The following is a 16,182-nucleotide window of genomic DNA, read 5'->3' on the forward strand; positions in this document are numbered from 1 at the left end:
GGTATTGCTTACAAGAAGTGAGTCAAGGCATCTCTATTGTTTCCAACAAAGTGAGTGGAAAACACTCTGGTGCTCAAAATCTTGCTGGGCTAGGCAGGTTAAGACTATTTAGACACCATCATGAAGTCCATATATTGTATTTTATCTTCAGAGGGGATGGTGGAGAGAAAAGGGAGGAAGAGGATGAAAGGCGGGGAGGAGGGAAGGGATGAGAGAAGTGGAGGAGAAGGGGAGTGGAAGAAGAGATACTTTTGATGTCAAACATCGATAGAAATGACTGGAGGGACAATTTTTTTTTTCCACTTCAATTCTAGCAAGCCATGCATATTTTTCTGGGCTAGGCAGAATATTTATCAATTAGAAAATGGTAAACTGTGTCACATTCTTCCCAGGGATGTTGTAGAAAAACTGCAATGTTTAAAGAATGATCAAGGAACTCTGCTAAATGAGGTTAGGGTCAGCCTAATAAGCTGTTACTTATTTCACTTAACGTCAGTTTCCTTCCTCTGTAGAACTTTCTCCAACCACTTCATACTAAAGTCATGTCTCCTTTCCTAAACTCTCATGGCAATGACGGTCTCTACAACTCGTTTGGTAATCAATCATGCTCTGCCTAGTGTCATCTATATAGTTTATTTCAAGCATTCACACATTTTCTGGTTGTCATTTACCTTCCCAGTTGCTCTGTTCTTCTTACTATTTACTACTCGTCTTCACAACCTTCCTGTCAGCCCCTATCGTGAAAACTCAACGAGTGCGCGAACTCCATCTCAAACTTGTGTCTCCCGCAGCACGCAGGACACACCCAGCTGCCACTTCGGAAGTGGGTGCAGCCTGGTTGAACCTTCCAAGTTTAATCTACTAGAAACTAACACTTCTGAAGTCAGAGAACTAGCAAGCACCGAGAGAGTCTGGGTGACAGGTCCACGTGCACTTGTTGCACCTGGCGGCCTGAAGCCACTGCCCCCGGCTGCCCTTGGCATCCTCACCGCCCAGGCGAGGAAGGGCCGGGACGTCTCCCTTCGCAGAGCCTGTCTGGTCTGGGGGGAGCCGGGCCGCGGGGACGAGGGCTGGGCTCGCGCGAGCGTTAATTCAAGGGTGGGCGAGCCGGGCAGGTCCTCGCTGCTCCGAGCGGGCAGGCGGCGCGGGCCCTTCGCACCTCCCGGGGATGTGCGAATTGGAAGACGCGAGCTAGCGGCGCTCCGGCGCGGGGCTGGCGCGGGCTCGGGCGGAGCTGCCGGGGGTCCCGGCTGACCCCGTCCTCGGCGGCGCGGCGCGGCGCTGTCCCGCCCGAGCCGTCCTCGGAGGCGCCGGCGAGCGGGCTGTGGCGGCGGAGGCAGAGGCGCACGCCCGGGGGCGCGGGCTCACGGGCGCACCTGGCACCTGCCACAGGCGAGAGCGCGGAGCGGCCAGCGGAGGGCCGCCGCCGCCTCTCCCCGAGCGGCCCGAGGCTGAGCACGCTCCCGCGGGCCGGCCGCGCCGCGGAGAGAGTGGGTGGGCAGGGAGGGAGGGGAAGGCAGAAGAAGGGAGGGAGGGAGAGGCGCGTCCCCGCGGCGGGGGCGCGCTCTCGCGCGGGCTGCCGGGATCGCTCGCCGCCGCTGTGGTAATGTCCGCCATGTTGGCCATGGCGCAGGGAGCGGATCGGGCGGGCGAGCGGCGGATCTAGTCTGTGGAAGCGGCCGCGGGCGGCGGGGGGCTGTTTTCGGGCGGGGTGGGCGCCCATGCTGTGGCCGGGGGCAGTGAGGAGGAGGAGGAGGAGCGGGCCGGCCGCGCTGCACTGAGCAAGGAGGTGGAGGAGGCGGCGGGAGTCCTCCCCCCCTCCCCGCCCGCCCCGCCGCCGCCGCCCGGGCTGTTCCTGTAAGGCGGGGAGACAATGAGTAAACTCTCCTTCCGAGCGCGGGCGCTGGACGCCGCCAAACCGCTGCCCATCTACCGCGGCAAGGACATGCCTGATCTCAACGACTGCGTTTCCATCAACCGGGCCGTGCCCCAGATGCCCACCGGGATGGAGAAGGAGGAGGAATCGGTAGGGACTCGAGTGTTTATTACCCCCCCTTCCCTCCTCCCCCCTCCCCTTTGTCAGTCGGGCCTCGCCATTCACAGAGCGCTTTACGCTCGCTGGAGGGCGCCGCTGCCGCTCCATCGCATGGGACCCTACGCCGGCGGAGTAGCGTAAACCCTCTCGGCCGGCGCAGCGCCCGCCCGCGGCCGCCATGTTGTTGCGTCCCAGTGTTGTGATTAGCTCGCAGCGCCGCTTACGCTGCCGTAAGGGGGCCTTGCCGTAAGCGGCGTCCGGGAATGGCGCAGGAGATGTTCTGGCCGTTCTTGGCGTACGGCCTCTGTTTACCTTTTTTTTTTTTCCTTCCCCCCAGGCCCGGGGTTAATTGATGGGTGAGGAAACCTTAATGCAATTTTCCCGCACGTTGAAATTTAGTTTGCATTGAAATGACTTACGGGAAGTAAAGCGCGTTAAAACATAAATCCCCTCCCAGCGAGGGGAGCCGCATCCCCAGCCCGTGGTGTGGCCGCGGGATGAGGCTCTGCAGCGCTGCGGCGCGGGAGCGCCCGGGCCGGGGCTGCCCCGGGGATGAGAGTCCGAGACCGGCTCGCTCCGCCGGCCGGAGCTGGACGGCTCTGGACGGCTCTGGACTTCCTGGCGGTGGCGGCCCCGCTCGGTGCGCGGCGTTAGGAAGAAGCCTGGGGTGTTCGGCGACGAGCCCCCCGCGCCCCGCTGTCCCCGCGCCGCGTCCCTGGAATTGTCATGGGGGGGTGTCTTTTCAAAATTAAGGACCTTGATGACAGTTGCATTTTTGACACTACAACGGCTTTTAGTAAAAAATGCTGCTCTTTTCCTGCTTGATGGGTTAAATTCTGCATACGGTAGCTTTTCATTTGGCGTGCCAGTGTTTGTGACTCTGGAGTGGTGTTACTTGCGTGCGAAGTTCATAGTAACTGCACCCTCAAGAATTTCTTCAATGAACCTTCGGTCCCGCCTTATTGTCAACCTCCGGTGTGCATCGATTGGTTCTTTTACTGCTGTGACTGTCAAAAGAAGGCTCGAGGTTTCTGTGATTGGTTTCCTCTTTTGACTGTTAATGTAGCAGGAAATGCTTTTCTGCCTTTGATTGGCTAGTCTTGTTCTGACCTCATTATATTACCCTGCCATCACTTTCTGCTTTGATTTAATCAGTTGCTTTGGTGTTTATTTGAAAGTCTTGCACTTTCGTTAGAATTGGATATGGCTGTAGTACCAGAATGAACATTTAGCTTCAACTTGAAAAATAAGATGAAAACGCACCATTTATATTTAAGGTTTAGAGCAAAGTCATATGTGAAAATCCTTGTGTTTTCAAGATAAAATTTATTTCTTAGTTTACCATGGAAGGATAATTAAAATAAGAACGTCCTCGTATGTACAAGGATTTTTTTTTTTTAAAGATTATTTATGCATGCAAGAGCTGGGGTTCGGGCCAGAGGTGGGTGTGTGTGTGTGTGTGAGAGGATTCACCAGAGAAAGAGTGGGGAGCAGAACAGGTAGATTGACTGAAATACACTGCTGAGGGGAGCAGCGGGTGAGTCAGGAGAGGTCTGCTGGGCCATGTGGATTGCTCCCTGCCCTGCTGGGGATCGAATTTGTGCTGCAGAGGCTGCTTAACAGCTTCATAGGTTGCATCTTAACCCCTTGCACCACTTGGGAGCCCTACAAGAATTATTTGAACTGAAAAACCCTGTAAGTTTGAATTCCACAGAGTTCTTTCTGTTGATGGTGTTTTATGGATTTGGACCCCTAAAGAGTCTTAGATACATACATTAATATTAGATATAATCACTTGGATTCTTATTATTTTGGTTTGGCGAGAACTTAAATCAGTAGGCATGTTCTGTAATGAACAATCAGACTCTGGAAGATATATTCCTGTTTTTGTAAATAGTGATATGCAATATACCAAGTTGTTGCTTTACGGCTCTAGTTTCCCACATACAATTTAGTATTTTATCTGCATTTCGGAAGAAAAGTTGCAGCTTAGTTTTGTTTTTTAAATGATAAACTAAAAATAAATGCTTAACCCCCCCCCTCCTCCACAATATTGCACCATTCCTTTTCAGTAAACTTTGTGATTTTTAAAAAGAACATGAGTACCAAAGTCAGGTTATTTTCAGTAGCCTGATTCAGCTGTGCAGTTTTGGTGAAGAAAGCTAAATTATGTTAGAACTGGATTTCAAACCAGACTTTTGACTCTCCCTGTTCTTCTGCCTCTTTAATGTTACAAGTGGAGGTGCTTAAAACTAAACAGAACAAACCATGACAGTTTAGATTTGTAATTTAAAGTCTTCCCAGAATGTCCACCTGGTGTATTAGTTTTTTCTTTTAAAAATTAACATGTAATTCAGAAGACTTGTGCTTTCATGAGCGACAGCCACTTCACTTCTGGTCTTATTACAGGACTTATGTTATTAAACCTAATAATTTGTTTATTTGAAAAATAGATCTGCTTTGATAAATATTTTTAACTAGCAGTATAATATAAACTGCACAAATGTTTTGTGTTTTACTTTGGTTATATTTCAGTTCAACTTCCATTATCACCATGTTCTAATTATGTTGTTGTTGTTGTTGTTTTTTAAATCACAAACTTATAAAAAATAAACAATAAAAACCTTGGTTTGTGGATTTGTAATTGTTGACATTTTTTAACTGCCCACAATCTAACCCCTTCCTACTTGGTGGAGAATCCTTTCACTTCACTTTAATCCCGTTGTAGATCCTCTGCTCTCCTCTAATAAAATAAAGAACTGTCTCAGGGTAACTATTGGACTATCTATAGACTGTTTACTAATATGTCACTGACTCAATTTTGAGTTACATTCTGACATCTGTGAGATGTTCTTTGGCTTTGGTAGCACTCTGTCATCTTAGACCATACATCTTAGCTCTTTTCTTTGGACATGCAACCATCTTTTACTACAATCCCCTCCCTTTATTATCATTGTCTATTGCCCAGTTTCTGCCAGTTGGTATCCTCCAACAACTTAGTCTTTGAAGTGCCCCTCTTGGCACATGGTCTAGAGCACATATTGTAAAACTTAGGTATTTTAGGGTCTAAACAATCAGAAGTATCCTGTGATTGGTGACTCTGCCACTTTCCCTTGTGTCTTGTATTAGTGGTACTTGATGTTTTAAATAACAGTTACCATTTTTTGAATACCACTTATGCCTTAAATACTAGTTAAGAACTTTAGATATGTTATTTAATTCTTTTCAAGGTCAACTTTTTTGAGGTATGATTTACATAGATTACAAGGCACCAGGTAAAAGCATAGTGCTTGATGAGTTTGACAGTGTTTACACCCATGGAAGCACCACCACTGTCAAGATAAAGAACTTATCAAACACTTGTAAAAGTATACCTGTTCTCCTGTGCAAGTCAGTCCTTTTCCATGAACAGCTTTAAGCAACCATTGATCTTCTTTCTCGCACTATAGTTTTACTTTTTCTAGAAGTTCATGTAAATGGAATCATGCATACTTTCTTGCGTCTGGCTTCTTTTACTTAGCATGATGCATTGGATTCATCCTTGTATCTATATTGGCTCATTCCTTTTTATTAGATAGTATCCCAGTGAATTAATATTCTACAATATTTTTAAAAGATGATAATGGTTTGATTAGAATATTAAATCCCTAAAAAGCTTAGTCTTTCATTACTAAACTTATTATTGGTCTTAGCTTTTTACATTTTCTCTTTATCTGGACAATCTGTTAACTTTGCATCTTCCTGTTTTGGTGCCATTATGTTTATCTGAGTTGTATTTTAATATATATGTTAAAGCATATAGCAAATTTGTGGACAACTACCTATTTTATTATTTAGATTTTCTCCTAATAGAATGTAATCTCCGTGAGGGCAGGGGTCTTTGCATGTCTTGCTCCCTAATATATTTCAGGTGTCCAGAACTGTGCCTGGCATATAACGTATGCTTGATAAATGTTTGTTGAGTATAGAACAAGCTTCTGTTTTTTTCTATACCACGACTGATGTTTTTGTGAAACACTAGCTCTGTGTGTGTGTATATGTTGAGATGTTTCTGTGTGCGTATATGTTAAGATCAATATGTGTGAAACACTAGCTTTGTGTGTGTATATATGTTGCGATGTGTGTATATGTTGAGATGTATATGTGTGTAAAATTTATTTGCAGAGCTTGGTAAATTACTCTTTCAGGAATTCTTTGGTTTCTTAACTTTTGGTACTGTGTATACCAAAATACTAAGTCTTTGTCCTCTTGAATAAGAGGTCTCTCTCTTTCTTTTTTTTTTTTTAACATTTATTCATACAAGAATGGGGTACAGGCAAGAGGTGGGGGGGGTGAGAGGATTCACCTAGAGACCAGAGTGGGGAACAGACAGGTAGATGACGGACTGACATACACTGCTGAGGGGAGCAGCCGGTCAGACAGGAGAGGTCTGCTGGGCCATGTGGGGTAGCTCCCTGGCTGGCCAGGGATCTAACTCATGCTGCAGAGGCTGCAGATAGCTTCACAGTGCTGTGCTTAACCCCTTGTGCCACCAGGGAGGCTCCAGAGGTCTCTTTAAGTATAGGTTTTTTTAATACCTAGGTATGGGTGTAATACTAGTCTTTATCTTGTATTAATTATCTTTCTTATATATTGATTTGTGTAATATCTCTTCATCTTAGAATGAACCAGAATCTGCATAAAGCATGTGGATCAGTTTATCTTTAATTTTTTTTAAAGATTTATTTATTTATTTATACAAGCACTGGGTACAGTAAGAAGCGCGGGGAGGGTGAGAGAATTCACCAGAGCCAGAGCGGGGAGCAGAGCAGGCAGAAGGACCGAAGTACACTGCTGAGGGGTGCAGCAGGCGGCAGGAGAGGTCTGCGCGCCATGTGGGACCCTCCTCAGGTGACCGGGGAGCAGCTAGGGATCAAACTGGATCAAACCGGCGCCCAGAGGCCGCGGGCAGCTTCGCAACCCAGTGCTCAACCGCTGCGCCACCGGGGAGGCCTGGATTATAGATAGTTTTGAATGTTAGTTCCATAGTTTGTAGGACAGTATAGAAGAAAGATCGAGATGTGAATCTGAAGTCTGTTTCTAGTGTTCTGTTCTTAAGTTGCCATACAATCTAGGCAAGTTGACTACTTTCTTTGAGCCTCAGCTTATTCTCTACCATCACAGCTACCACTTACTGAGAGTGTTAGGAATGTGTTGAGCATGTGCTAGGCACTTTGTTAAACTAAGCTAGTGGTTTAGAGTTCATAACAGTAAAATGTGTAGGTACTATTATTTCTTTTCCAGAAGAAGAAATAGAGGCTTTTAAAGTTAAGTGACTTACCCAGAGTCACTCATACCTGGACTAGGACATGGTAGACAGAATATGAACTCAGGCTCTATGCACAAGTTGACTCTAGAGTTCTGTTCTTCATCTGTACAATGAGTGGGTTGAGGATTTGATGATATCTAAGGTTCATTACATTTCCACTGCTCCATTGCTTATTATTCTATGGTCATGAAGGAATCACTGAAAGTTTTTGCCTCAGGGAATGATACTATGAAAGATTTTTGTAGTGAATCCCTTTTGGTAAACATTTTTTTAAAAAGTTGAAAGATTTTTCTGTGGTGGAAGTTTATATTTCATCAGTATCAGTTCTCTACAAATGAGACCTAAAAATAGTTGACAGGTGGGATTATTAGTTGGCTTAAAGTAACAAACCATATCTGGTTTTATTGGGGGTTCCTGCATGTTGTCTCACAGACGAGGAAGGATTGAATAGTCAAGACTTAAGAAAGCCAGTAACTGGGGCAGCTCGTGACATTAGCAAGTGACAATATCTTAATCATTCTGACTAAGTCTTTTGACATTAGGGTAGTGGCTAATAACGTGTGTTTTGGAGCCAGACTGTGGCTTTGACTCCTTGGGCAGGTTAATTTCATGTATGAAATGTCACTGGGTTATTGGAAGGATGAATCATAGTATGCTTGGGAGAGTTTGTGGCACTAAGCATTCAATTGGCTATCGTTGTCATCATTACATATCTTTTAGTGTAAAATACCAGATTCCTGAGATAGGGGGCATTATTGGTTTGATTTGCATCAGGTATCTACCTCTAAGTCTGCCAGTCAAGGAATGGCAGACGTCACGTGGTAGTAAAAGCTATTCTGAAAATGGGACTTCAGCCAGGAACTGTCCTGAGACTTCCACTACTGATGGGTATATAATATCGTGATCAAAATTTGTGAAGTGAAGGTGTTGAATTGTTTTAATTAATGATTTGACCCAAGGTGAATTGGTGCACTTACTGTATTTTTACACTACAAAGGTAGTGTAAGGTGTTTCAATGACATTAGAGTGTTTTAATGTTTACGCTTTAAATGAAATTTGAATTAAAGACTATAAAAGAAGTCTCCATAATCCTTTTAAAGAATGCCATTCTTTTACATTCGTTAATTTTCAAAGTAATAAGCAGTGAATTTTGTGTGACCTCAAAGAAATTGTTTAACCTTCCTGACCCTTATTTTCCTCATTTGTGAATTAGAATTGGACTAGTGAGCTTTTTATTTTTATTTTATATATATATTTTACATCATTTTTCATTTTTGCACAGTGTATGCATTTTCATCTTGGTTATAGTCCCCGTACAATTCCCACCCCCCTTGTTTTGATCCTGCTCCCCCCTTCTCGCCTCCCCCAGTGTGTCTCTGATTTATCTTTGCTTGTTTACTTTATTATAATTAGGTTTTTTCCTGGTCCCTTATTTAGGTTTTCTAAAAGTACTTTGGTTCTAAAAATTACATCTGTGAATCTACATGTCTGTCTTTTGGACATATTGTCCAGAATGTTAATCAGATGTAAAGGCATAACAAATGAGAGCATAAACATTAGAAAGACATTAATATGAAAGGCTTAACTTTTCAACACTATTGCAGTGTCAGTGTGGTTTAGAAATTTTTTTGTGGGTTTTTAAAAATGAGAATCAGTTATATTTATCTGTTATGTAATACTAATTTTTCCTAGACGTCAACAGAATGCCCCATTCTGTATGTTTTGGATATGATCATTTTCCTTACTTTGCTGAAATTTTTTTCACTGTCTTTAGTACTCATTGCTGTTCTGATTTTTGGTATACTTTTAGTCCCTACTACTAGAGTTTATTCACATTTTCTAATATCTCATGTTTCTCTCTTGATGAGTGCGTCTTTCTGTATGTCTGTGGATGAATACATGAGAAAGTGAGAACACATGCAGGAGAATAGGCTCTTTTTTCCCCAGTTAAACCAAATGCCTTAAAGTATCAGCCTATGCTGTTTTGTTCAGCATAGGGTGAATACCTTACCTAAGTATATAAGTGATAGAAAAGTTTGTAATACATGTATAGACCATGGTCCTAGAGGCTGGAGTTGAGTTTGAATGTATTTCTAAATATAAAACTCTAATTCTTGATTTCATTGCAAGTAGAACTGAGATGGGAAAATGGTCATACATGCATAAGGGACAGTGTAAAGAGGAAAGGATAATAGGTAAGAAAAGTAAGTCATAATGGAGCCCAATATAGATAGCAGAAGAATCATCATGATAATTTGATTTTATCTTAAAACTGACTCTTGGGGGTTTTTTTGGTCTTGTTTTCCCTTAGATGGACTGGAACTTCAAATTTGCCTACTCTGTCATTCGGGAGTGTACCTTGAGGGATTAACACTGAAGGAAAATAAGTTACTTCCGGATTATCCGCTCTAAGATTTCTTTTTTCTTGTCAGCTATTGTTACTCTGCAGTAAGAGGAATGCAGAGTCAACTCGTCTGCTTATCTAATAATACATTTCTTTATTTTCAGCTTTCTTCCCTTTTTTTTTTTTAAATTTGGTCAGCAAAGGATGTGAAGTTTTTGGTTTGGGAGTCATCAAACAGCCCTTTGTTATACAGCTAACTGAATGAAGTTGTTGGAACTTTAAAATTGTGAGTTTAGTTCTAATCCTGGTCTCTCATCATTTCCCCATTGGGCAAGATAAATCGCTCATTTCATAAGTTACATTTCTTTATCTTTTAATGAGCAATGTCTCAAAAGGTATTTTAAAGAATAACTTTTTTAGTAAAAACTTAAGTCAGTGCCTTATACACTTTCATTAATAACAGTTTTCAGTATAAATGTGAAGGGGTATAGAAGAGTAAAATATATAGAGTACTAGTCCATATAATTTTGAGGCATAGTTTCACATTTTTTCTCCTGCCAATTAAATATATTTTACAGTTGTCAACCATTAACATTGATATTGTGTATTTTTCTCCTTCCAGCTCTGTTTCCTGGCAGAGCAGTTAACAAGCAAATTGACTTAAAAAATTAAAGACTGGAAATTAGCAGCCAAGAGAACTAAATCTTCAGCTAATCCCCAGAGTAATAATTGAGTCATGAATAATTGATAGTTAAATATTGTATTTGTTTTTTTAGAAGTGATTTTCTATTTTAGATTAGACAGATTAGTCAGTCATGAGGGGGGAATAGATTTTAGTGATGAAAATCTGTTCAGTGGGAGGTATACTAAGGAAGTAAATGAAGAGAGACTTTCTAATATACTAGTGAACTCTAATGAACTCTGAAGTTTGGGTGCTTTGGAAAGCATAATACTGAAGAGGGTATAGTCTTGCCATTTATTTGCTCCCTGAGCTTTTTCTGTACTGGGAGGTTTTTTGCATTAAATTTCTTAGTTAATTGTATGGGGCTGTCACAGGAATACCAGGAAATTTATTTTATCAATCTGTCCACTAATTTTTGATAGCATTCCAACTGGAATAACCCCAAATTGCTTCTGTTCTCAATTTCTGAATAGGGCTATTGCATCTGATTTTAGAAGCCTTGTGCAAGGCTTCTTAAGGCTTTTTTTTTTTTTTTTTTTTTTTAAGATTTATTTTATTTATTTATACAAGCACTGGGCACAGTCAGAGGCACGGGAGGGTGAGAGAATTCACCAGAGCCAGAGCAGGGAGCAGAGCAGGCAGAAGGACCGAAGTACACTGCTGAGGGGAGCAGCGGGCGGCAGGAGAGGTCTGTGTACCACGTGGGACCCTCCTCTGGTGGCCGGGGAGCAGCCGGGGATCGAACCGGCGCCGCAGAGGCCGCGGGCAGCTTCGCAACCCAGCGCTCAACCGCTGCGCCACCGGGGAGGCCCTTCTTAAGGCTTTTTATGCGTGTGATTTGAATTCCTTTGGCAATCTGATGAACCTCCTCAATATTTACGTGCATAAAATAAACCAATTACAATATAGTTATAAAAATATTAAATAATTTTTAATTTATATGCTTTATTAATACATAAGCAAGTTGGGTCTAATCTTAGAAGTGAGGCAGTAATGAGTATAAACAATATTTTGACAAGTGCAGCACTATAATATGATAATGAAAAGACCTGATTTTGGTTGTATCACTATTTAAAAATAGTACTAGTACTATTGTGATCTGTTACCTATGTTAGTAATTGAAGGAAATACTAAATTTGTTAGAAGTTTAATGTAATTAAAGAAATGATTATCTTCTCACCCAAGCTCATGGATCCCCCTTATTTCTTTCTTTGGATGTTTTGGGAATCTGTGATTTGAAGTTTAGAATTCAGCAGAAGAATTTTCATAGCCCATATGGCAATCACATTTCTGTTTTCTCCTTGTCCCTGAGTCAGGCTGCAAATTTTTATTCCCATCATTTTATTTTATTTTAAAATCTTTTTTTTTTTAAAAAAAGATTTATTTATTTATACAAGAGCTGGGGTACAGGCCAGAGGTGCGGGATGGTGAGAGGATTCACCAGAGACAGAGCAGGGAGCAGACCAGACAGATGGATCGAAAGCACTGCTGAGGGGAGCAGCGGGCCAGACAGGAGAGGTCTGCTGTGCCATGTGGGCATCTCCCTCGTCGGCCAGGAATCCAAACAGTGCTGCAGAGACTGCTCACAGCTCCACAGTGTGCCGCTTTACCAGCTGTGCCACTGGGGAGGCTCTATTCCCATGTTGTTTTTTGTTTTTTGGGTTTTTTTTGAGATTTATTTATTTATGTGTACAAGAGCTGGGGTACAGGCCGAGATGCAGGGGGTGAGAGGATTCACGAGAGACAGAGCGGGGAACAGAACAGGCAGACTGAAAGACACTGCTGAGGGGAGCAGCAGGCGAGACAGGAGAAGTCTGCTGCACCATGTGGGTTTCCCCCTGGTGGGCCAGGGCAGAGGCTGTGGCTTGCTTCACAGTGTGGTGCTTAACCCCTTGTGCCACCAGGGAGGCCCCTATTCCCATCATTTTAACGGAGATGATGCTATAAACAGTCTTATATTGTTTTCATGTTTAAGACATTTTTATACTTTGTAAATTAAAAAAAGTAGACCCCCATGATTTAGAGATAAAAATTTAATAGCACAAAATGATACACATGTGGAGATTCCCCACATCCCAGAAACTCTACAGAGGTTGCTATCGTTACTGTGGAGTGTGTATGTGTCTGTGTCAGGAAAATTTCTAAACATGCCCATTTTATGTGGTAAAGTGGGCAAATTTTTCACTTTATATTTATTTGGTAAGTGAGTAATATGTAATCTTTAAGTGGGTTTCTTAAAGTCATAAAGTTGGGTAATTTTCATTTAAATGTCTGTATAATATCTGAGGAAGTGCGAATTGGTAAATTGTAGTTTGCTGTTGAATACTTTGGAAATATCAAACCTTATCCTGCTATTCCCATGTGGGAATTTGGTTTTTGCTAAAGGCTTGCTTTGTGCATAGGATTTGTTTATATTCCTTTATATAAAACTTATTCAGGTTAATGATTAAGTGATTTGTCATTGAGATAAATAGCAACTTGCATCAGAAGACCAACATGAGGTACCTTTTTGAAGAATTCTGTTTTATGTCAGATATCATTGGTAAGCTGGATTTTTCATGCAGTACAGACTGCACTCTAAAGTAGTTGTTTGTGATATTTATTCATTCAGTAAAAAAATCCGTGAAGACAGGGATTGTGTCTGTGTTACTTGTTTTCTATTAGCTGATAAGGGAATGACATGTTAGCTGCTCACTAAATATTTGTTGACTGAGTGAATAACATCTGCTATGTACTTTGTCTTGTTTCATTACTTTTTTTTCTTTTTTTTTTTTTTTAAATTGGAACGTGGACTTTCTTCATTGAAGTAACATTGCAGTATAACAATATATAAGTTTCTGGTGGTCATTGTTGAGAATCAACATATGTATGTACTACATTAAGTTCACAGCTAGAAGTCCAGCTCTATCCTTCATCATGCCTTTGTCCCCTTTTGTGATTTACCTCCTTCCCGCACCCCCCATATAGTCCAAAAGTTTGCCTTTGCTTTATTTAGTTTGTCCATTTGTTTTCTCTATACTATGTATGGGTGAAATCATTCTGTTTGCCTTTTTCTTGCTATTTACTTCAGATACAGAAAGAGGAAAGATGTGGTGCCTATCTTTAAGCAGCTTATAGTCCCATAGAAAAGAGTTGTGTACGAATAACTCTTAATGAGGTTCGGTATGTTATATGGAAGATAACAATGACATTGAGGAAATTTGTGTCATGAGGGGCATGGTTTGAACAAGAGTATATATGAATTCACATAGTAGCTAATTGAGCATACTATACTATTGAATTAATTTATATAAATTAGTTTTGAAATTATTTCCTATGCTACAATTTATGAGTTTTTTTTTTTTAAGACACTTGTTCTTTCTTTCGTTTTGGGTAGTGTGTGATGTCCAGGAAGAGTATTTTGAGGGTTGAAAAAAATTTTGTGTTCTACTATCATTGTACCTTTTAGGACAGGCTAACTTGTTATGGTGCTTCTTTAAGGAATGGAATATGACCTAAAGACACAGTGATGTGCAAACTTTGGTTTAAAGCACAGGCTATTTTCCATTAAGAAAAAGATTCTTGGGAGAAGATTGCCACAGGTGTTTTAGGCAGTAGCAGTTACCCATCAGTTTATTTGAAATAGCACAATCATCTTAGTAGAATTTTTTTTTAAGATTTATTTATTTATGAATACAAGAACGGGTACAGACCAGAGGTGCGGGGGGTGAGAGGATTCACCAGAGACAGAGTGGGGAACAGAACAGGCAGACTGACGAACTACACTGCTGAGGGGAGCAGCGGGTGAGTCAGGAGAGGTCTGCTGCACCATGTGGGTTGTTCTCTGGCCTGGGATTGAACTTGTGCTGCAGAGGCTGTGGTTAGCTTCATAGGTTGTGTCTTAACCCCTTGCGCCACCAGGGAGACCCTCTTAGAATTTAATCAGGATTTTCAAAATACTTCCAAAAGAAATACAAAGGTTTAGGTCACTGAATCTTAAACTTTGCATTCATCGTAATCACCTGGAGGGCTAAAGCACCAATCACTGTACTTAATTTCTAGAGTGTATTATTCAATAAGTCTTGGATGGGGTCCTGGAATTGGCTTTTCAAATATGTTCCCAGGGGATCTTGATACTGCTTGTCCAGTGACCCCACTTTGAGAATCACCACTTTTTTTTATTTGAGAATGACCACTTTTGAAGAAGAATGGTGGTTATTGTCTGAGCCACATCAGAATACCTGGGAGACTTTTATAAAGTACATGGGTAGGCTTTGCCCTAGATTAACCAACGAAATTAAAATTTATGGGTGATTCTGATTAAAGATCGATAAAAAGAATTAACATGTGGGCTTCCCCAGTGGCGCAGTGGTTGAGCACTGGGTTGCGAAGCTGCCTGCAGCCTCTGCAGTGGTGGTTGGATCCCCGGCCACCGGGCGAGGGTCCCACATGGCACGCAGACCTCTCCTGCCGCCCGCTGCTCCCCTCAGCAGTGTATTTCTTCATCAGTCTGCCTGCTCTGCTCTCCGCTCTGGCTCTGGTGAATTCTTTCACCCTCCCGCACTTCTGACTGTACCCAGTGCTTGTATAAATAAATAAATAAATCTTTAAAAAAAAAAACATGTGCCCTTGATCCCTGCCTGCCCGCCTTATATTTTAACTTTCTGAGTTTCTTGTGCTCTAATTCATTGGTTTTCAACTTTTTCGACTCTGTGTGTGTGGGGGGGGGGAGGGTAGAAATAAGTGTACCTTGACACACCATGCGTGCGTGCGTGCACAATTTTCTTTCTGCAATAGTTCTGTAACAGGGTGGTCCCCAGGAAAGGGGGAGGTTCCAGGTTCCCTGCCCCACCCAAATGGAGGGTGGAGCTGAGCAGGGAGAGAAGAAGCTGAAGAGGAGACTGAGGAAGGAAGCAGGATGGAGCCAGAAGGAGACCTGGAGGGGCTCATGGAGCCTAGAGACACATGAAGAAACTGCGCTTGTCTTTTGGTCGTGGACTGGAGTGGGGGTGCAGTCCACAAAGCCTGTATGGAATTAGCTTTAGGACATCCTTTTCCGTCAGAAACAACCAGACAAGCCCGGAAGGAAAAGAGCAAAATCAAAATCAAAGCTGCCATTGTCACCTCCCCACGGGTCTCACCCACATCTGTGTCACCCAGTCCACGACCAAAAGACAAGCACAGTTTCTTCACGTGTCTCTAGGCTCCACGAGCCTCCTCCAGGTCTCCATCTGGCTCCATCCTGCTTCCTTCCTCAGTCTCCTCTTCAGCTTCTTCTCTCCCTGCTCAGCTCCACCCTCCATTTGGGTGGGGCAGGGAACCTGGAACCTCCCCTTTCCTGCGGACCACTCTGTTACAATTCTACAAAGTTTCTGTGAGCAATGAATTAATTGGTGACTACTGAACAATTTTTCCTAGAAGAAATACAGGATTAGGTTTCTGTGAGCCTCTGGCCACATTTTCATTGGCTAGCCTGTACATAATCTTGTTTTATGTATGTTTCTCTTTAAATATTTTTTTTTAAAAAGATTTATTTATTTATACAAGCACTGGGTACGTCAGAAGCGCGGGAGGGTGAGAGAATTCACCAGAGCCAGAGCGGGGAGCAGAACAGGCAGAAGGATGGAAGTACACTGCTGAGGGGAGCAGCGGGGGGCGGCACGAGAGGTCTGCGCGCCATGTGGGACCCTCGCAGGTGGGTGGCCGGGGAACGAACCGGCACTGCAGAGGCTGCTGGCAGCTTCGCAGCCCAGCGCTCAACCGCTGCGCCACCAGGGGAGGCTCTAAAGATACTTTAATATATATTGATATATATTGACATTGAACTCAGTCAG

General features: G+C 42.8%; 1 protein-coding gene across 3 annotated transcripts in view; it reads left to right on the forward strand.

Annotated features, from left to right (window-relative positions):
* The window catches only part of EPC2 (enhancer of polycomb homolog 2), a 104,019-nt gene continuing 87,837 nt past the window's right edge, over window positions 1-16,182 (forward strand). The window contains exon 1 of one of the 3 annotated variants that reach the window (XM_037523306.2): window positions 1-50. Coding sequence is in view for 2 of the 3 variants with exons in the window: in XM_037523307.2 (XP_037379204.1) it covers window positions 1,874-2,026 (153 nt within the window). In the remaining variant the exon portion in view is untranslated. Of the gene's footprint in view, window positions 51-1,601; window positions 2,027-16,182 lie in introns of those variants that run through there. The other 2 variants (XM_037523307.2, XM_054699719.1) reach the window with 2 other exon arrangements.

The sequence above is a fragment of the Talpa occidentalis genome, unplaced genomic scaffold (genome assembly GCF_014898055.3).
Source record: "Talpa occidentalis isolate TD23 unplaced genomic scaffold, MPIMG_talOcc4v2.1 talOcc4.3, whole genome shotgun sequence".
Lineage (NCBI taxonomy): Eukaryota > Metazoa > Chordata > Mammalia > Eulipotyphla > Talpidae > Talpa > Talpa occidentalis.